The 20,592-nt window shown below is 41.4% G+C and overlaps 3 protein-coding genes across 3 annotated transcripts; all 3 read left to right on the top strand.

The window, feature by feature from the left end:
- The first annotated feature begins 702 nt into the window (after nucleotides 1–702).
- lbx1b (ladybird homeobox 1b) lies at nucleotides 703–2,035 on the top strand. The gene is made up of 2 exons (XM_076090577.1): nucleotides 703–1,030; nucleotides 1,551–2,035. Exons 1-2 carry the CDS (start codon nucleotides 703–705, stop codon nucleotides 2,033–2,035), a joined length of 813 nt encoding a protein of 270 aa, XP_075946692.1.
- A 6,444-nt stretch (nucleotides 2,036–8,479) lies between these two features.
- On the top strand, nucleotides 8,480–13,135 carry cenpk (centromere protein K). The gene is made up of 10 exons (XM_076090576.1): nucleotides 8,480–8,568; nucleotides 8,799–8,900; nucleotides 9,036–9,092; nucleotides 10,819–10,882; nucleotides 11,210–11,256; nucleotides 11,351–11,433; nucleotides 11,568–11,666; nucleotides 11,957–12,092; nucleotides 12,174–12,227; nucleotides 12,501–13,135. Exons 1-10 carry the CDS (start codon nucleotides 8,566–8,568, stop codon nucleotides 12,654–12,656), a joined length of 801 nt encoding a protein of 266 aa, XP_075946691.1. The 5' UTR covers nucleotides 8,480–8,565; the 3' UTR covers nucleotides 12,657–13,135.
- A 225-nt stretch (nucleotides 13,136–13,360) lies between these two features.
- Nucleotides 13,361–20,379, top strand: LOC142948496 (stromal membrane-associated protein 1-like). Its single transcript, XM_076090569.1, has 10 exons — nucleotides 13,361–13,636; nucleotides 14,085–14,218; nucleotides 14,984–15,069; nucleotides 15,187–15,262; nucleotides 15,374–15,436; nucleotides 15,554–15,629; nucleotides 17,069–17,199; nucleotides 17,823–18,030; nucleotides 18,804–19,141; nucleotides 19,712–20,379. The coding sequence occupies exons 1-10, from the start codon at nucleotides 13,519–13,521 to the stop codon at nucleotides 19,844–19,846; spliced, it is 1,365 nt and encodes a 454-aa protein (XP_075946684.1). The 5' UTR covers nucleotides 13,361–13,518; the 3' UTR covers nucleotides 19,847–20,379.
- Nucleotides 20,380–20,592: the final 213 nt, after the last annotated feature.

Genomic DNA, 20,592 nt, shown 5'->3' with positions numbered 1-20,592 from the left:
ATCCTTCTGACTATCTGCGACAGCTAAGATAACGCCGGAGTCGACTTGTCTTTTGGCAGCATCAGGATGATACAAAATAAAAGCCTAGAAACTCCTGCTGAACTAAAAACAAAGTTTTACGCATAAAATCGTTTAAAAACGCTGCAGATTGTCATCTCTCCCCCTATCTTTCTCGCTCTCCCTCTCCCTCTGCTTCCTCTCATTTACCCCATAAACCTATTCTGGTATCTCGCCACACGACTAAATTAGACCAAAGATGATAAGAGCACAAAGCATTATAATAATTCCGCCGGGCTCCTCCTCCTTCCAGCCATGCGTCCTAATTAATGGGACACCCCCAGTCGCAAAAAGCCCCGCACTGGACTGCAACATAGTCAAAGAGTGAAAGGGAAGAGGGCGAAAGTGCCACTGGAGATAATTGATTACCTACCAATCAATGATAACTTGTTAGTAATCGTCAACTCTTTGGACCTCGCCATTTTCAGGGAGGCATCTCACTCCTGCGGACTTGCTGCTCCCGAGGATCGACACTCTAAAGACATCCCGTTTTGGAATAAGATTTTATTTTCTTCATTCTCTCCTCAGTGTTTTGGGGTTTTTTTACCTCCCAAACTGTTATGTGACTTTTTTCCTCAATAGTATCGTTCGTTTTTAACCGACAAATATTTCAACGAAGTCCTTTACAAACTCTGCGCACAACCAATGATGACATCCAAAGAAGTGGCCAAATGTGATGCAGTGGAGAACAGGAGGCGAAGTCCGCTGGACCACTTGCCGCCTCCTGCCAACTCCAACAAGCCGCTGACCCCCTTCAGCATCGAGGATATCCTGAACAAACCGTCTGTGAAACGAAGTTATACAATTTGCGGAACAGCTCATCTAATTTCGTCCTCTGAGAAGCACCGTCCGTCCAGCATCCCCCTGTCCAGCCGGGCTCTCCTCAACCAAACCTCCCCGCTCTGCGCGTTAGAGGAGCTGGCCAGCAAGACCTTCAAGGGGCTGGAAGTTAGCGTTTTACAGGCTGCGGAAGGTAAATCTCCATCCAAAAAAAACACAGTTCAAATTCACCGTTTTAATTGTGGGCGTTTCTCTGTTTTTTCATTCTTCAATGGCCTGCACGAGACAAAATATCCATTTGGTAACACCTTGTATTTCAAACCCTGTCGTGCAATTCATTCGTTAAATGTGCTTGTTTAATAGCCAGAGCAAATATTTTCACCAATGCATATTTTTCCTATAAAATGTCTGATCGAACAAAGGCGTGTTCATTTTATGGGCATGGCTGGACGATATAAATCGCCACCGCTTTTCTTTAATAATAAGGGTCTCGTGTGTCTGGTGCTAAACATTTCCCAGTGGTGTCTGTGTAATATTCTTGCAATAACCCGTTCCCACAAGAGCTAAAGGCTTTGCTGTTTCATATATAAGATCACATTCATTGCTATTTTTGCGTTAAGGTCACTTTTACGCGCACACTGCAGCGGTGCAGAGGAAGCCCTGCACCTGAAGGATTCAATGATTTTCACTCGGCCTCTGTCTCTCCCTCACAGGCCGGGACGGCATGACTCTGTTCGGTCAGAGAAGCACTCCGAAGAAGCGTCGGAAGTCTCGGACGGCGTTCACCAATCACCAAATCTACGAGCTAGAGAAGCGCTTCCTTTACCAGAAGTACCTGTCGCCGGCCGACCGGGACCAGATCGCGCAGCAGCTGGGCCTGACGAACGCGCAGGTCATCACGTGGTTTCAGAACCGGAGGGCCAAGCTAAAACGGGACCTGGAGGAGATGAAGGCCGACGTGGAGTCGGCCAAGGCCGTCGGCCAGGTCCCCTTGGAGAAGCTCGCCAAGCTGGCAGACCTGGAGAAATGCGCCAACGGTACGCTGGGCCACCCGCGAGCCCATTCCCCCGCGCGGGGCGGCAAGCAGCGCGAGCTCGTTCAGAAACTGCGGAACTCGCCGCTGTCCCCATTCTCAGACCACACAACTAGTAAAGACTGCTCAGAGGACGAGGACGTGGAGATTGATGTGGATGACTGATTGCGCAGCGTGGGGCTCGAAGGTCGAGAAACACAAAAAGACGATAGAAAAAATCCTACCGAGGACTTGTAACTTACTGCTTATATTGTATACCATATCTCAGAACATGTACCAAAATGTAATGACTTTTATATCGACACAGATAGACCTATTCATAGTGAAGCATGAACCCAGAACAAGAAATATGCAGTGGTATTTTACAATGTATTCATTAGAAAACTGTTACTTCTTGCAATCAAAGCAATATGGTCTATAATGACATGAGTAACTTATTATTTTTTTACACTATAGGCCAACACACACACACACACACACGCACATACACTTGCACGCACACACGCGCGCGTACACACACACACACACACACACACACACACACACACACACACACACACACACACACCTGTTCTATCGCTTTTGCTATAAGGCCTATACCCTCACACACCACAATGGAAGTGCTCTAGTTTGTCATATTCTTTGCATGTAAATGCATGATTTGATTTGTGGTCATTATCTATTTATTTTTACTTTATTTTTTTATTTTTTATTTAATTGTTTTTGTGTTTTCTGTGAGCCACATCGCAATTGAGTCACCTTTTCACTGCCGGCTCTTCTTCTCCTCCTGCTCCTCGTCATCTCACTGGACCCGTTGACTTCACTTCTTATTTGGCGTCCCGATGCTGCAGTGCATGATGATAATGATGATGATGATAATCGGAAAGGCAAACTTGGACATTCATACGTTTTATGGGAATGCTCACGCGACGGCGAGAAACAAAAAATAATATTGCGGTGATTTTGACAAGCTATAGGCTACTTTTTAGATTTATTGTTTGTATACAATAGATTTACAGTTATAAATTTGTTATGTTTTGTACACCTGTAAGTGCCTTTCTAAAATCAGGACATTATTTGAAAAACCAATGCACAGACTGTAATGTATATAGGCTATACTATGGGAATAAAATGGCTTTTCTGAATATATCTTTTATGTTGTAATTCTTGAATTAATAATTAGTTTTTTTTTTATTATGGATATAATAGCCTGGATTTTTTTTCTATGGCGAGGACAAAAAAAAGACATTGAAGAAACACGCTCTCACTGCCAAATCTGGGCGTGTAAGCCCATCAAAGCGGCCTATTTAGAGTTATTATACTGAACTATTTTGTCCCTTTGTGTTCTTTTCTACTTGGATGCTCTAAACATTTTGTGGCCTGGAATCTCACATCTCCTTTCACATCCTAAATGCGTATCATGGCTTCTTGACCCTTAGACGTGTTTCTCCATTCGTTGCAAAAATTTATGTGAGAAACACAAATCTGGTGCCGGGGGAAAAAAAGACGAGGATGCCACAAAAACACAACGTTTTGGGCCAGTTTCTCCAGGCTTTTATAGACCTTTTTTGTTCTGCGGGACTGGGCCGTAATTTTGAGCGTAAAGCATGAAAAGTGGGGACAAATGAGCAGCGTTCCCTGATGGGACGAGCCACAAAGGAGCAGGGCCGGTCCCCCGCAGGCAGCAATACTGAGACAAGTGTGTCCCACCGCACAAAAAGGACGCAAACGTTTGGAGGCCATATGGTTTTTGAAATTTCCTCACAATTTTAGACAATTTGATGGATTGAGTTAACCCTCCTTTTAAACAGTTTAACTGGGTGCGAACAAAGACCATAATGCCTACATAGAGTCCCCCTTCATGAGGGCATCTGCAGCTATTAATGTCTAGCCCTTTTCTTTGCCTGGCGTTTTGAACAAGTCAATGAATTACAATGAAACTGCCCCTTTTTGTGAGCCGCTTGTCTTTCTCCGCTTTTTAGCTCTGGAATAATATGTTTGACTTCTGTCCAAGAACGTTTTCTAAACAAGAAATGGATTTTGTTGGAAGTGTTTTTAATGTTAAGTAGGGAGCCATAAAGAGTTTAGACTGTGACATTTATGCCAAAGTCTGGTTAGGCAGTCCTTTGTTTGTTTTCTTCTCATCTCTTTTTTTTCCCTTCTGCTTCTTTATTTCTTTTGTCTTTAAGGAGTTTAATGAAGCTGAAAACATGATGTGAGAAAGAGAGACTGGCCACAGAGGAACTCAAAAGGCTACCTCCCGTTTAACTCACTTTGTTCACAGAAATGATAAGTAGGGCTGTCTTCTTGTGACTTGTTTTATAGTGTTGCCTTTTTCTTTATTTTATTTTTTTTAACTTTTATTTCAGGACAACCTGAATAAGTTTATAGACTTGCAAGCACTTAATATGGGCTAAATTCTCTGGAGACAAATTAGTCCTGCAAAAATGTATAATTCAGTAACACTTTACTTTAATCCCTCTATTTAGCATTTTTAAGTAATATATTTTTTAATTGTTTATAACACAATAATGTAATTGCAAGCAGATATAAGCGTTTATTAATGTATTTGTCAACAACTAAACCTCCATGTGGACTCCAATAATGAAGGATGGTGGAAAAACAGATAAATATTGACAATATAGTAAAACACAGTTGTAATAATGTAAAATCTGTTTTCAAAAGAGAAGTTGGAGTTGTTAACAAATACTGCCCATCAATAAACATTTTAGATATCTGCATACAACTGCATTATAGTGTGTTACAACCCAGTTACCAGATTAAGTTTATGCTTATTAATGATAGATAAGGGGAAAAGTGTTTCCTTTAATTTATATGTATTCATGTTTAGTTCATCAAAGGAAAGAAAAATTCAATTCAATTAGTTTATTTTGTAAATTGACTTGCAAATATGAACATGTCAATTTAAAACTTATTTCTAAAAACCAATCCTTTGTTTTGAGGTGTATACTACAACACTGTGTGGTTGTGTGTGTGTGTGTGTGTGTGTGTGTGTGTGTGTGTGTGTGTGTGTGTGTGTGTGTGTGCGTGTGTGTGTGTGTGTGTGTGTGTGTGTGTGTGTGTGTGTGTGTGTGTGTCAGCCTATTCTGAATCAAGCATATTTATGAAGGGAGAGAGTGTTAAGGCAAGCTAAGTTTATGGATTTCACTTGCTTATTTTATGAGGGCTTGTCAGGAGGCCCTGCGATAAGTAATACTACAGTCTGTGGGACCACTTCGTGGTAATTAATCTGGAGGTCTTAAGTGTATTTCAGTATTTCACTTCAAGATGGAAAAAATCACTACTTCAATCGTCCGGAAAATTGAAGTTTGATGCATGAGTCCCTACTGAAACAATAGAACAGCCCTCTCTCTTTTCATCTCTTCCCCTCCCATTTTTTAACACAATCTCTCCCTCTCTCTCTCTCTCTCTCTCTCTCTCTCTCTCTCTCTCTCTTCGCTCTCTCTCTCTCTCTCTCTCTCTCTCTCTTTCACTCTCTCTCTCTCTCTCTCTACTTTATTATTATTTGCACCTTGTGGAAAAGAGTCTCAGGTGCAAAGTGTGAATTAATATTTGAGACACTGGTCGAGTGACAGCATTAAAGACAAGCTTTTAAATGCATTAATTACTTTGTCTTCTCAAAAATAGCAGAAAAGGATTACAAACAACCATAACCAAGTATTATTATGGTTGTTATTATTATGGTTGTTATTATTATTAAATAAGTATTAAAAAGAAGATCTGTAAATGACTTTATATTTGGCTGGATTGCCTGAATTGTAGAGTTGTAATCATAGCCTTCCTGTGGAGCCAGTTAATACTTCAAACTTCAATTTTACGGGCGATTGAACTAAGCATGTTCCTGACAGAATTGATGTATGTATTAATTTCCTTTAACTGTTGATTAATTAGGCTGCGCTGAAGGCTCAAATGGAACAGTTTGTTTGGAAATTTGCATATTAATCAAATTCTAGTTGATCATTCAAATAATCCAGGCTATGTGATCTTTGGGGATGTAGCTTGAAAACATATAGAAATCAGTAAATATATACTGTACTGCTGCTGCTGCTGCTGCAGCTGCATGTCCTGTTCATCCAGTTTTGCTGCAACAAATGCTCTGATAGATCATTACAACCATGCACAACAAACCTTTATGCTTGTTTGTCTTTTAAATAAAGAGGCCAGAGAGAGAAAGAGATACATTTTTGAACTCTCATTTATATAAAAAGAAAGATAAAATGAAATAAGCAAAGCATTTCACAGACTGCCACCTAGTTGATTTGGAAGATTATCTGCCTCACAGTCATGTAGTTTGAGCGATGATAGATATTATAGAATGATAAAATATACATGTTAAAACAGCTTTCTCACTGTGAGTCAGGAAGAAGAGTTTACAGTAAACTGCAGTTATGAACGAAGACCATTGTGTCTCTAGAAATATGTTTTGCATTGCTGGTTGATGATAAACACATCGTCCTTTGTAAATATAGTCAAAACTGCATCAACATTAAGAGCTTCATATTTTTTAGCAATGATGCAAATCAAGAAATGAAAGAGAAGTTGCATAAACAAAAAACATCATTAGCAGCACATGAATACAAGTTATAATAGAAAATATTATCGATAAATATGGGTGTAGATTGTAGAAAAGAAATGAAGACGGCAAAAATTGTATAAATATGAGCTCAGGTGGAAAAGTTACAAGATATAAGCGATGACGATTTTAATTTCTTATTAGAGCAAAAACACCAAAACAGATAAAGTCAAATGAATCAGTGGTGTCTATGATGGTCAGATCTGGATTCACCATTTAAAGTATGTGTCAAACCGCAGCATGCTGGTTATGAAAAAAAGTTCATGGTCAGACTGTGACATCAAACTCTGAACAATATAGATGGAAAGAAAACAGGTATAAGTGGAAAAGACAATGCAGATGATGACAAGATTCAAACGGCCACCGAGGAGACAGAAATGCAGAGACACCTGCTGGTGTTCACAGGACAGTGTCCACTGAGCAGTTAACCAGCCATGGTGTGTGTGTGTGTGTGTGTGTGTGTGTGTGTGTGTGTGTGTGTGTGTGTGTGTGTGTGTGTGTGTGTGTGTGTGTGTGTGTGTGTGCGTGCGTGCGTGTGTGCATTTTAAAAAGTATATCTAAATAAAATGTGTATTTACAGAAAAATAAATACTGCAAAGTAATACTGATTTTCCTCTCTCTCTCTCTCTCTCTCTCTCTCTCTCTCTCTCTAAAAGTACAAGTTAAACCTGTTATAAATAGATAGATTGTGCAACATTTACATAATAATTAGAGGAAATGTAATGTATATAAACTAAAAGTGGTTAACACATTAGACTATGAAAGAAAAACAAATCACTGCAATTGGATAAGATGAGATATTTTGCAATTGAATGGTAACGGTGGAGATAAGAAGGCAGATACAAATCTAAATCAATCTAAATGTAAAGTCTGTGTTTCCCAAAGAAAATTAATTGAATTTTGTTTTGATCTGAAAATCTGTTACATTCTTGGTAATTGAGTTTGATTTGGGTAAGAACTTGCTTCTTGGTGCAGGCTTAATATCAGTATTAATATCATATTAGACTTATTCGAGAGCCAGTAATATCATGTTCAGGATAATAATAGTGCTTTGATGTCAGTTTCCGTCTTATTGTACAATACTGGGCTACTGACCAACACATTTGGACACATAGAGACACCAACTGGACCTGCACCCTTACCGGACCCTGGCAAGCTCCCTGTACTGAACACACACTGTTTTACAGGTTGAGTGTAATTAAATGGGGGGAAAAGCAGCATATTTCTATTAAATTCTAGCCTATGTGTAACCTAATATTAAGCGAAGGTGGAAAAGGACCGACTGAGTTTTGATCTTTTAATCAGCCAGAGGTAGAACCTCAAATGACTCCACAAGTCTGGCATTTTAAACCTTTTTAAGTGAACCTGCAGAAGTATTATCTTCAGAATGTAATTAAAGTATATGAAGTAAAATACTAAATGGCCCCTTTGTGTTACAATGTTGAAGTATTATTACTAATGCATCAACTAAATGAGAATACGCTTTTGTATGAAAAATCTTTAGCTTTAAAGCAACTAGTAACTAGCTATAACTAGCTGTCACATTATTGTAGTGCGGATAAAGGCAGTTAGTAAAAAGAGCAATGTATCCTCCTCTGAAATGTAAGTTGAAGTAGAGTAGCTTTAAAAGAAAATACTCAAGTAAAGCACCAGTACCTCAAGGTTATACTTAAGTAGGTTACAGTTTATTTGAATATTTATTTTACTTTTGTTATTTAAGCCACCTAGAATTAGCCTACTTTGCTTTGGCTTTGTTTTTTCTGTCGAAGAGAGAAAACAATAAACCCCTCAGTGCTGAATAACTGTGTGTTAATTGCTGCAGGGTTTCTGCGTTATGCTCCCAGCATTCACAGATTAATCATCACGAGCAAACGTTTTCTACCCACTTACCCGTTTCCCCTAGAAAAAAAATAGTCTAATCTGCATATCCGCGGGTCGCAGTTCTGGAGACCGCACTGAACATGCGCAGTCCAGCGCAGCGTCGACGCTCCTCAGCACTCCCCTCTGTCGCAGACGCTACGTCATCAGTGTTGGCGGTATTTTGAAAAAGGAGCGTCTGTTGTTGTTGGTTTCCGTGTTGTGGAGAAATAATTCGCAAACTATGGTAAAACTGGATTTCCTCTGACTAATTCGTGTAGCGCAAATATGTACACAGCGATGTAAAGCGAGACGTGTTCACATTAGTTGCCGAGAACATCGGTCCTGTCAATGTGAACGAGCACGAATCCTCACCGGTGCACTGAGGCAAATGTGTCCGTGCTGTGCTAAGTATTCAAAAACATATCCGAATGCAAATCGACGCTGTTTGTTGCACTTTATTATTCCCGTGTTCAGGCTGAGGTGAAGCTCGGCGGCCAGGCAGCAGCGGAGCTGTCCGAGGCCGCTCAGAGTGAGCTGATGGACCAGTGCGAGGAGCAGTTCGCTCAGCTGGAAAAGGTAAAGTGATGTTTAGCCGGGCTGTCCTCTCCAACCAGCCACTGGATGTGCAGAGAAGGTTCCAACTGCAGACTGTGTGTGTGTGTGTGTGTGTGTGTGTGTGTGTGTGTGTGTGTGTGTCCCTTTGTGTTGCAGCTTCAGAATGAGATTATTCTGTGTGAACCAGAGTCCTGTGAGAATCCTCAGGAGCAGGTGAGATGCTCGTACATGTTCATTGCTGTACTTTTCAGTTTATATATCATCTTTTCTCAATGTTACTGATGAAAACACTGACGTTGGTGTTGCTTTAAATTACTTAGAACATCTTCAAAACGTCATATTCATACAGCCCTTTGCTGTACGCATAACGTACATCAAAGGTCTTTACAGAGAAGTAGCCTATTTATCTGACTAATCAACAATCAACGAGGCAACGCAGTGATGCAGCACAGGGAAGGGCAGACGACACAAGTTATTCTTGTAACTTTAAACGCTCTGTGGTTTAAGGGAAACTCAATTTAGACAAATGAGAGAGCTGTCAAAGAGGCTTCTTCTCAACGGTGCCGCAGATGGAAATAACAAGCCATAAGTATGCTATAAATGTTTCCGAATAATTTAGTATTTTAAAGTTGGTTAATCCTCGTTTTTTTTGTTGCATCACACATACTGTGCGTCCCTAAAGGTATGACATCATAGAAAAACAAGATGATATATCCATTAGAGAGCTTTACACTAAACCATTGTTTAGTTTGAATTCACCGTGTCATATTTGACTAAATATTGTCGGCTTATTTGTTTTACATTCATTAGGGCAGTGGTTCCCAAAGTGGGGGTCGCGACCCCTAGGGGGGGCGCGGTGGTACTACAGGGGGGTCGCGGCTTCATCACCAACCCACACACACAGACGCACACATACACCGGTAAAACAATATAAAATAACCGACGTGACATGCACTGTGTTCCAACCACGCCACCAGAGCGGCTCATGTCACAGACCGACTGTGGCAAAACCAGCGAGAGCGAGAGCGAGCGCGCGCGAGCGAGAGAGCGAGCGCGCGCCCGAGCGAGAGAGCGCGAACGAGCGAGGGAGAGAGAGAGTGAGGGAGCGCGAACGAGAGAGAGACACACAGCGACACAGAGCGAGAAAGATACGGAGCGACAGAGAAAGATAAAGATTGGAGTGGAGAAAGACTACCCACTACTAGGCCAAAGAGCTATGGGCATACTGTTGCCTTTTGCCACATCCTATTTATGTGAAACAGGGTTTTCTGCAGTTGCTGCAATGAAGACCAAATACAGATCAAAGTTGAACATTGAGAATGAACTGAGAGTAGCTATCTCCAACCAGCAACCCCGCTTTGACAAAATCTGTAAAGCAAAGCAAGCCCACACCAGTCACTGATTGATATATATGAATAGGAATATACATAGGAATATGATCACAAAATAATATGGTCCATGTAGACCTGCACACCTTGTTCATAATTGTGTTATTTTATTGTTTGAGAAAACCTGATGTTCAATGTGAGGAAATACAGTATATGTTGTTTGCACTTTGTTTGAAATTAAGTTAATTGTATTTACAAATTATTTTATATATTTTTTATTTTATATATATTTTATTATTGCTATTTTTTTTCCCAGTTAAACAAACTGAAGAATAAACTGTGAAGTGATATGTACTTATTTTAGAAAGAAATAAAAATATTTTATACAGTTCATGCATTATAATGCAATTCATTAAAAACCAAGAAAAATTTGGGGTCGGGTTGCGGGGGGGGGGGGGGGTCGTCCAATGTTCCTATATCATCAAAGGGGGTCTTGACAGAAAAAGTTTGGGAACCACTGCATTAGGGTGTGATATTGATGTATGTAAATAACTTAAGAACTAATTAATAGCCTTCATAAATGTGTTTAATGTGTGAATATCTTTCATCAGGCAGTAAATCGACTGATGGCAACAGAAGCTGAACTGAAGCAGTGGCTGACCGTGGAGCCAGAATGTACGTCCTCTATTCACACTGAAGCTGTAACAGAAATGAAATATAAGTGTTTACAACTGAAATATCTCAAATCAGCACCAAAGTTTTATGCCACAGTTACAGTTAACGTCATTCTGCATTTCAAAAAGAAACAATTTAAACTGGTTTGAAATCAACAAACATTTCTCTTAAATCAAGATTTATTCTCAGACTTTGCAACTTTATTTAAATTGTGATTCCAGGCTTTCCCATACATTTAAATAGTTATACCTGCTGTATCTAATGTTTGCAATATTATCATTTTATAAATGTGTTTATAGTATTTGTTTATGTTTTTGCTCTATCCAGTGCTGATATCAAATTCAGAAGTTTTACTTCAGGCTGGAAAAGAGGAGGTATGTCTGTGTGTGAAATGTAACATTGAAGAATGTTTCTTATTTAAATTCAGTTCTTGTCATACGATCCGTTTCCCCACCTTGTTTTCCTCAGATGCTCAAGCTGTGCTCTGAACTTGAGATGGTTGTTTCTTGCCATGAAGCAAAGAGAGACAAACTGAGAGAAACTAAAGAACTGTGCGTACATCTTTTAGTTGTAGTGCAGACTTACAGTCTTTTCTCAGAGCATGTACATGTTCCTCAGACGTGAATGGAAGATTTTCATTTGTTTTGCTCAGTATTGTATTGTTCTGAAAGTCGATGTATTCTAGTGAACAGAAGTGGTTGGAGGAGAAGAAACAGGCGCTGATAGCCGCCAATGACCACGTTGAACGACTTAAAACGGAAAAGGGGAAATTATCCGAGCAGAGGTGAGCGTCACACTGAACCAGGAGTTCAAGCTCTGAGGTGTATCGCCACTGGAGGGCAGCAAAACACATTTTCTTTATTAAAGAAGGGACAATGCACATTTACTAACACACACACACACTTGAGTCCATCATGTAAATGTGCCAGATTTAGCCACACAGGCTAATTGTCGCCTACAGCCTGGTAGGAAACATACAAGAGCACTGAAGCACACATAGGTTTAACTCTGACTACTGTATGTATGAACTAAAATCTATGTGTGTGTGTTTGTATTGACATGTGCATTCCACAGTATACTGCAGGACACCAAGGCGAAAATCCATAAAATGAAGGTCTACCAGGAGAGGTTGATGGAGTCTCTGGGCGACGTACTGGAGAAGCACGTCCCTCTCCCTCAGAATGAATCCAGTGCCAACAGGAAGAAGAAGGTGCAGCGGCCTGTTCTGTGTTAACGCGCCAAACCCGTGCTGTTACTGCACCAGATAACCATCTTTTGTTTATATTTTCAGAACATTACCCAGGAGTTAGACGAAGACTTGATTTCACTTAATGAAATTCTTGAGGTGGGTTTTGATGCTCTACATAATCAGCTTTCATGTCCAATTATGTTTCCTTGCTTTAAGTGAAAGGAGTCAGTTTCAAATATGATAATACAGGTTTATACGGAGGTACTTTTGTCACGTCATCTCTCTCCTGGCGTCTCTTTCCAGTGTGTATTGTCAAATAGAGAAAGAAATCAAAAACTATTGACCTGTCTCTTTGTAAAAGCCTACCTGCATACTTTATAGGGTCGTATCACCCTTACTTAACACCGATCTCCCTCCGTTCCCCCACAGCTGCTCATGAACAAGGTCCTGAATACACCACACGACCCCTACGTGACAGTGGACAACACATTCTGGCCCCCGTACACAGAGATGCTGCTCCGCTACGGCATTGCAGTGAGGCACCAGGAGAACAACTTCAAGATCCGCCTGGAAACCTTCTGTTAAGGCAGCGGTGCATCAGGCATCTTAAGCACCACTTATCTGCTAGTGTTTGTAGTTTGAGTCTGATTGTATAGTGTTGTCATTATGTATATTTACGTGAGCTCATATGAAGACCAACTGCTGGGAAAGATATGAGGTTAGCCATATAATGAAGTGTGATTATTAAATTAGGTTTCACAAGTATTTTTTTAACCATGAGTCATTTAAAACATCTGAGAACACCGACATTAAAGTCTCATATCATTAGTGTTGATATTTTCTCTTAAGTACATATTTCCTTTGATCCTAATTCATAGCTGTTTTTAATGGCACGATGTAATCATCAATGAGAAATGTAGGTGCATATATGACTATGAATTTGGTTTCATTAAAAGATGTTTGAGTTGCTTATACGGGGACTTTTTGAAGCCTTCAGGTGCCCAAAGGGTGAATTGTTGTTTTTTATGTATATATTTTCATGTTCAATAAACTTGTGAACTGCAGATGTTGAGTTTTGTGAAGAAAAAAAACATCTGGGATCATTGATTGTCTTCTCACGGTTGATGTAGGCAACCAGTAGCCATCTTTCCAGTCCAAATTATAATGACATTCATTTTTTTTATTTTTATGAAAATGCAAAACTTATTTCATGAGAAACTTCGTGCGTCAGATGACGTCAGAACTGTCGTCCAATCAGATGCATCCGCGGCGTCCGCTTTAGCGCTCCTGTGGGCGGAGACGGGATTCCGGTTCCGGGTGTTTTCACATCTCGCTCTGAGGCGTCCGTCGCTCTGATTATGGTCTTTTATGAGAAACTTAACTCGATTCACGACTGATTAAAGTAGAGGTATTTTTTTATTAAAGGAGTCCAACTAAAGCCGTACTTATGGCGACCCGCTCGGAGAGAGAGAAGTCCCAGAAACTCAACGAGCAGCACCAGGCCATCCTGTCCAAAATGCTGAGAGAGGAAGACAACAAGTACTGCGCCGACTGCGAGGCTAAAGGTACGACAGTCACACTATCGACTTTAAAAAGAAATCAAACTTCACAGAGTCAACGTTTTCACTCCGGATCCGTCGCTCGCGCGCTCTAACTATGTAGCATCTGGGTTGGTTAGCTTAGCTGAGCTAACTCGCTAGTGGGTAACTGCAGCTCAAGCTAGTCAGCTGACATCCCCTGAAGCTAAACTAAGTGGCTAACTAGCAAGCTAACTTCTCTAAAGCTACAGGAGCAACACCTCTCCCTTAACGCCGCTCTTCTGTCGGTTGTTTTACAAGTGTCTCCACAGGAAGCTGACTCTTGTTTTCATGTTGGGTCGTTGGTAAAGAATGCAGAGCTTGCTTTTGGTACTTAAAGTCACAACAAGATCTTGCATGTTTATGTTTGTCTTCTTCAGACATCTCTCCATAATCAAATCACAATCCTTTTTGGTTATTTTTGTGTGTGTATCAGGTCCACGATGGGCATCCTGGAATCTGGGAGTATTCATGTGCATCCGGTGTGCTGGCATCCACAGGAACCTGGGAGTGCACATATCCAGAGTCAAATCAGTCAACCTGGACCAATGGACTTCAGAACAAATGCAGGTATTGTTTGGTTCTCTATGGACTTTGGTTCAATTACAGAAGACGATGCTTTTTATTTCCCCCGAATACCAAATCAGTTTAAATCGTTTTGCGAGACATTATTGCAAAATCTTTGTTGCATGGGACTTATTAAGGAGATTGATTTCAGCATCCTTCTACTTGTGCATATCTGTCCTCTATTGACAACCCGCCTTTCCTCTTCCAATCCTCAGACCTGTGACAGGACTGCACATTTATTATAAAGGGGGTACTCTCAATAAATTAGCACTGCGCCTCAGTAAACTTGGTAGATGGTGAGAGATCTTAACTTTTAGTCCCTTAAAACTCCCATAGTGTAAACTGATAGGGTCTGTCACTACGCTGATCAGAAGATTACTAATAACATGAGCATACAAGTTATAAGTATGACTAGGACACACTCCAACATATTCTACTTGGCACTTTTGAATACTTTGTAATGCCCGAAAAGTTTGCTAAATATGTGTCTTACATGAGTTGTGGTCCAAGGTATTTAAATCTGAGTTTTCCCACCAGCCTTCCTCTCAGCCTGCCTGGCATACGACCGTCTGTCAAACTCCACGGCTCTAGTTTATATCACAAGCATCAGAAAGCTCCAATAGAGAACACATCATACTCTCCTTGATGAGCAAACTAATCATCATGTGCAAATTGGATTGAGTGCCCCTTGAAGTATTTAAACATGCATATATGAACAGCCTCTGATTTCTATAAACCTCTCTGTCCTTCCCTTTATTGTTTTTTTAGAGTATACAGGATATGGGTAACACCAATGGCAGGCGGCTTTATGAGGCAAACCTTCCAGAAAGCTTCAGAAGACCTCAAACAGACCAGTATCCTTCACGATCAGCAGGCACGCTTACGATAACTTGAAAGTGCCGCACTGTATCTACTGAAGCTGTTCCTTTTTCACTCGTTTGTTGCCCTTTTTCTCTTAACTCTGACCTAAGAGCTGTGGAATTCTTCATCAGGGATAAATATGAGAAGAAGAAATACTACAGCAAGAATGTGACCAATGGGAGCAGTGTATGTATCCAGTGTTTTTACTACTAAATATATATATTGTACATGCTTTTAAAAGTAGTGTACACACTTTTATTCAGTTTGTTCTGTTTCTTTTGTTTTTTGTTTTTTTAGCCAAAAGACGGTAAGAAAGAGAGGGAGCCAGACCGAGGCAGCAAGGTGTCGTCCTACAGCAAGGTAAGTGTCTCACACCGTAGAGCTGTTGTATGAACGTCCTCCTCAGCATTAGTTTTGTCCCATATGGAGTTTTCCTTACTTTTTGAAAATTTATTTTAACTACCTTTTTTCTTTTAGAGTGAAGAGTCCAGGCCAGCTCCCAAAGCCAGCCCCGCTAAGACTTCAGAACCCTCTGTGAACCTCCTCGGCCTCGGTGAGGATCTCGGTGTCTTATGAATGTGCTGCGAGTACTGAGATATTTATGGAATCCGACTAAATAAGTTTTCAGCTTGTAATTGTTTGAGCGGATGACTATAAACTCATTGAGGCGGGAGTTTGGAGGTTTTATGGGCTAACGGTGCTGTGTAATTTCGGATTTCTGATTTGTATTTAATTTGACTGTATGTGTGATGAGATGCCTGTAACTCTTTCTTGGCGTAGCATGCTGTGGCATGTTATGGCTGTGATTGTATACCTTTTCAATGAAGGGGAGAACTCCACTGAGACTTGGTAGTCCTGTGAGGCGGAGGGCCAAACCATGACTGTCTCCATCTGTAGCTTGTGTTGCCATCACTGTCGGCTCAATGTGTAATAATCAAGCAGTGGACTTGAGCGTGATGTCAAAAGACACTGTGTTCCCCTTTCAGTTGGTTCCCTGTGTAACACATCAGTTACTGTGACTGTACATTCCTGTTACTCTCATCTGACGAGAAGCAGACAAACCATTCTGATCCGCTGTCTTATCGGTACGAGAACTTTAATGAAGTCTGTTGTTCTTTTAAGTTGCTGTTGAGCCAGTGAACCACTGCAAGGTTTGTTTTTGTGAGTTTGTCAGAGGAAGCGTTAAAGCTGCTGACTCAGTCACCGTGGACGCGACTGACTTGTAACTTCTTGTTTTTTACATTTATGTTTGGACCTTTTTTTCTTTGGAGGACCAGCCTTAAATATTATACGGGATAAAATGAGGACAGTTTGACACATCATGAAGGGAGGCAACACCTTATCTCAGTGGCTCACAGCACATTTATGACAACCGTATGGAAACATGTTGCTCGTGGGTCCATTGCTGGCTCACTTGCAGCAGGTCTTCCAGTGTATAAGTAGCATTTATGTGGACATTTCTGCATTGATGTGTAGAAAATGAGTTGTTTCTCATGGTCAAATGGTGAACTAGAACAACAGGTTATTGTTTGTCTATTGATTTGTGTACTCTGAATATGGGTGTTTCACTTCATTACAGTGATTTAATTTAAAGTAAGAGGACATATTTATGCTACTGAGGAGCTTTGCACTGTCTGATGTTTTGTGATCGATGAGCTAATGGGGGCAAGCTGATACATGTTCTACTGTAATAACCATTATGCTGCCTGTGAAAGCTGTTCTGCCGCTGTGGGAGGGCATTGCAGTTGAACGAGTAGAAAGATGACGTGTGTTCTCACATTAGCAAACATAAGCTATGTTTGTTTTACACACCTTTTTACAGCAATTACAATTATACAACAATACATTCTTGCGAAGTGAATTCAGGTAGAATGTCAGTGGGGAGTTGTCAGTGAGTTGTGTTGTGTCAAAATAGTCCAGCACCTGTTTTCTCTGACCGTGAGCTCTTCGTCTCTACCTGTAAAACCAGTTCTTTAAACCTCTCTGTCACAGACGTACCGGCGGCCGCGTCGGCTAACAATGGAAGCTCGAGCACAAACCAGAACAACAATGACCTGGATATATTCGGCCCGATGGTATCCAACCCCCTCCCTTCATCTTCATCTGCAGCTCAGTTTTCTCAGGTAAAATCCAGCAAGAATTCCCCCGTCCAGATTTAGTACTAATCTCTGATTGATGCTCAGGAGGGCTTCACAGTAATGGTTGTCTAGTTGTACAACTGAAATTAAGTGTGCAGTAGAAAATAAAAAGTCAAATGATAACTACCAGCATCAATAGCCCACAAGACAGAAACGGCAATACTGAGAGACGGTGAAAGAGGGTGTGTGCGTGTGTGTGCGTGTGTGTGTGTGTGCGCGTGTGTCACACAGTACAAGTAGTACTGGTAAAGCGACTTGTTGTTATGTCTGGGGGATTTGATTACCACCGAGCCTGTTGGCTGTTAAAGCTACTAACAGTCCACAGCTGAGATATGGGGATTATCATGCAGGACGGTATATTCACTCCATTTATACATGAAGAAAAACACGGAAGCCATTCTGTCTAATAGCTGATGGCTGTATGGCAAGTAGGTCGTAAACGTTAATTAAATGTAATTTGATTTAATGATGGAACCTTTATTGATGATAACTTGTTGATTCATTTGAAACATGTTCTGTCTGGACAGGTGTCATATTGAGCCGCTGATGTTTTAAACTCAAGTCACTGTTATTCGATACCGTCACCCAAAACATTTGCTCTCTGTCAGGTGAGCTCCAGTAACGCAGCCGGCACTCCGACACAAGCTCGAGCAGCAGGAGGCGGAGCCAGCTCGGGGTCGGTGCAGGGAGACCTGGACTTGTTCAGTGACACCAGCAGCACCACGAAGACTGAAGACACGGCCAAGAAGCCGCTGTCCAAGGACTCCATCTTGTCCCTGTATGGAACCAACAGCATGTCCCAACAGGCCCCCGCTGGTGAGGACGCGAATGTTTAGAAATAATGTGAAATACAACCCACGTCATTTTCTTATTGTAACGCCATTGGCATTACGTTTCTTGATACCTAAAGCGTTGTATATGTTTCCTACAAAACCCTGTAATCACTAAACAAAAGACGTTTGCCTAAAGTTGGCCTACTTTTTTTTTATTTAAATCCGTAACTGTTTGACTCAAATAATAAGCAGGAGAGATTGCAAATCTGACTCGACATTTAATTCCAGCTTTTGGTACTTTACTCTGTCAACCCCCCCATAAACCTGCCAAGAAATTATAGAAATAAAGATGTTTCCTATAACTTCAGAGTTATCCTGTTATAATAGGCAAAGAAAATGGGGATCCAGTTGTTGCCCACAACTAACTCATTGCCTTCATATACGTCCGGTTTACATCCCCCAAGTTATGGAAACTATCGTTCCAAAACTTGGGGCTGCAGTTGTCTTGATTTTGTCCTTGGGGAGGCCCACCGTGTCAGACTGAAAACCCCTGGGCTAGATCAGCATTACCTTGGTTTTCCTCACCAAGGTAACGGAATCCATAAGGAGCGAGTACATGCATGCTTGTATGTCCCAACACAGTCCCACAGACCTGCCAAAACCTCTCGTCCTGATTAACAGGCTCCTTAGACAAACACACAGCCAAATATTTAACTCGTTTTGGAAAACACCCCACTTATCACAGTACAGGCTTGAAAGATGTATTTGTATGCGTAACTTCTTCCCTCTGTTTCGCATTTCTTCTTTCCTCCTCAGCCGGCATGTTCATGGGCCCGTCCCAGATGCAGTTTCCTGTCCAGGCCGCTGGTGGTTATCAGGCCTTCCCTGGCATGGGCACGGCCATGCCGCCTACAACCGTCATGGGTGCCATGATGGCTCAGAGCGGGGCAGCCATGATGGGGCCCAGTCCGGGCATGATGGTTGGGATGACGATGCCTAATGGCTTCATGGGGAATGCACCAGCCACCGGTGTGATGGGCATGGCACCGAGGATGATGGGACCACCGGGTGGTGCGTTGCCTGCAGGCATGGTGCCTGCTCAGGGCATGTACGCCATCCAGCCTGGGCAGCAGGCTCAGTGGAACATGGGTCAGGTATGGAGAGCCCTGAAGCTATGTTGATTACTGCAGCATTGTCAGAGGGTACTTAAAAAAAATGTATGTATGGCTACTTGATTATGGCAAAAATCATAATCATGATTGTTTTGGTGAATACTGAGATCACAATTTTTTTTTAATAAATTGCAGAGCTTTATGTTCATATGCATCTGTCAGGTGTGGTTAGATTTACATGTGACCACACCCAGCTATGATGATGCATTGCACATAGTGCACAGTGCATTGTGAAGTTACTACACAGGATGTGGACAGAGCATCCAGTGGAGCAGCAATGATTGATTCCTGACCTCTAGAGGCCAGAAAGGAGACACCAAAGCAGCCAGTAAGAAGTCTAGTGAAGAGGTTGTGCAGGAGGAGCTTTGATTTAAGCTCAAATTTGACTTTTTTTTTTTTAGAAGCATGCTTTTTCCTCCTCACGTCTCAACCCGACTACAGAGATCACGGACTAGTTTCAGGACATAGTTGGGTTCAGAATCATAATATTACAGGTTTCTATCCATGATGTTATGCTCTAGTGTTGATATTGGTCTCTCTTGACTTCCTCAGGTGAATCAGCAGATGTCGGGGTTGACTCTGAACGGTGCAGGTGGCCAGATGGCCTACGGTCAGCCTCCGTCAGCTATGGGTGGATGGGCCGCCGCAGGATCTGGCCAGACTCTGAGCACACAGCTATGGAAGTGAGCCTTCGAGCAGTTTGATGGTTGGGCAGAGTAAGAGTCGAGGTTGCAGAGAGTGCAAAATATATCTTGTGCTGCTTTGCACCTCCCTATGAACTGATGCCCATTTCCATCGCGGACCAGCCTTCAGAACATAACAATTGTATCTCCTTTTTTCCCTTCTCCCTTTCTCTGTCTCTCTTTCTCTCTATTGTGTGAGTGAATTGGGAGTCGTACAGGATTACAGCCTGGCAGTTTCTGCCTGTCATATGGTTTTTGATCATAACTTTTATTTTCCTTTTTTGGAAAACAATTACAAGGAAATAACAGTCCCAACAAAAATGATATCGACATATCAGAAAAGCTGCAGGACCAGTTACACAAGCTTTTATTGTATCACTATATTATTATAAGAATATAGAACATTTAAAAGAATAGTATTTAACGGGAGAAGATATGACTATCGAGTCTGTCAGTACTGCTCCAAAATGTACAGCGCTGTATAACATTTTAAAGTACTTGTGGTTCCCCTATCAAATTAAAGTGACAATAAATGGCTCTGATGTGTCTTCTATGATTCACACTGTATAGAAATATACCTGCAGTAACACGGTCACTTTTATCTCCTATACTTGCCTAAATTCTGATCCTCACTTGGTCTCCAAAGATGCAGGTAGGGCATGTGAATAGAAACATAAGGCACCTTCAACGGCATCAGCCAGATGTGCTGATCAGCGGGAAGAGGACAAAATTAAGCAAAGCCAAATGCCT

Source organism: Anarhichas minor, unplaced genomic scaffold (assembly GCF_050575085.1).
Source record: "Anarhichas minor isolate MPS153535 unplaced genomic scaffold, ASM5057508v1 ptg000012l, whole genome shotgun sequence".
NCBI lineage: Eukaryota > Metazoa > Chordata > Actinopteri > Perciformes > Anarhichadidae > Anarhichas > Anarhichas minor.
The sequence above is the reverse complement of the archived record's forward strand: the minus strand, read 5'-3'. Positions and strand labels throughout refer to the sequence as shown.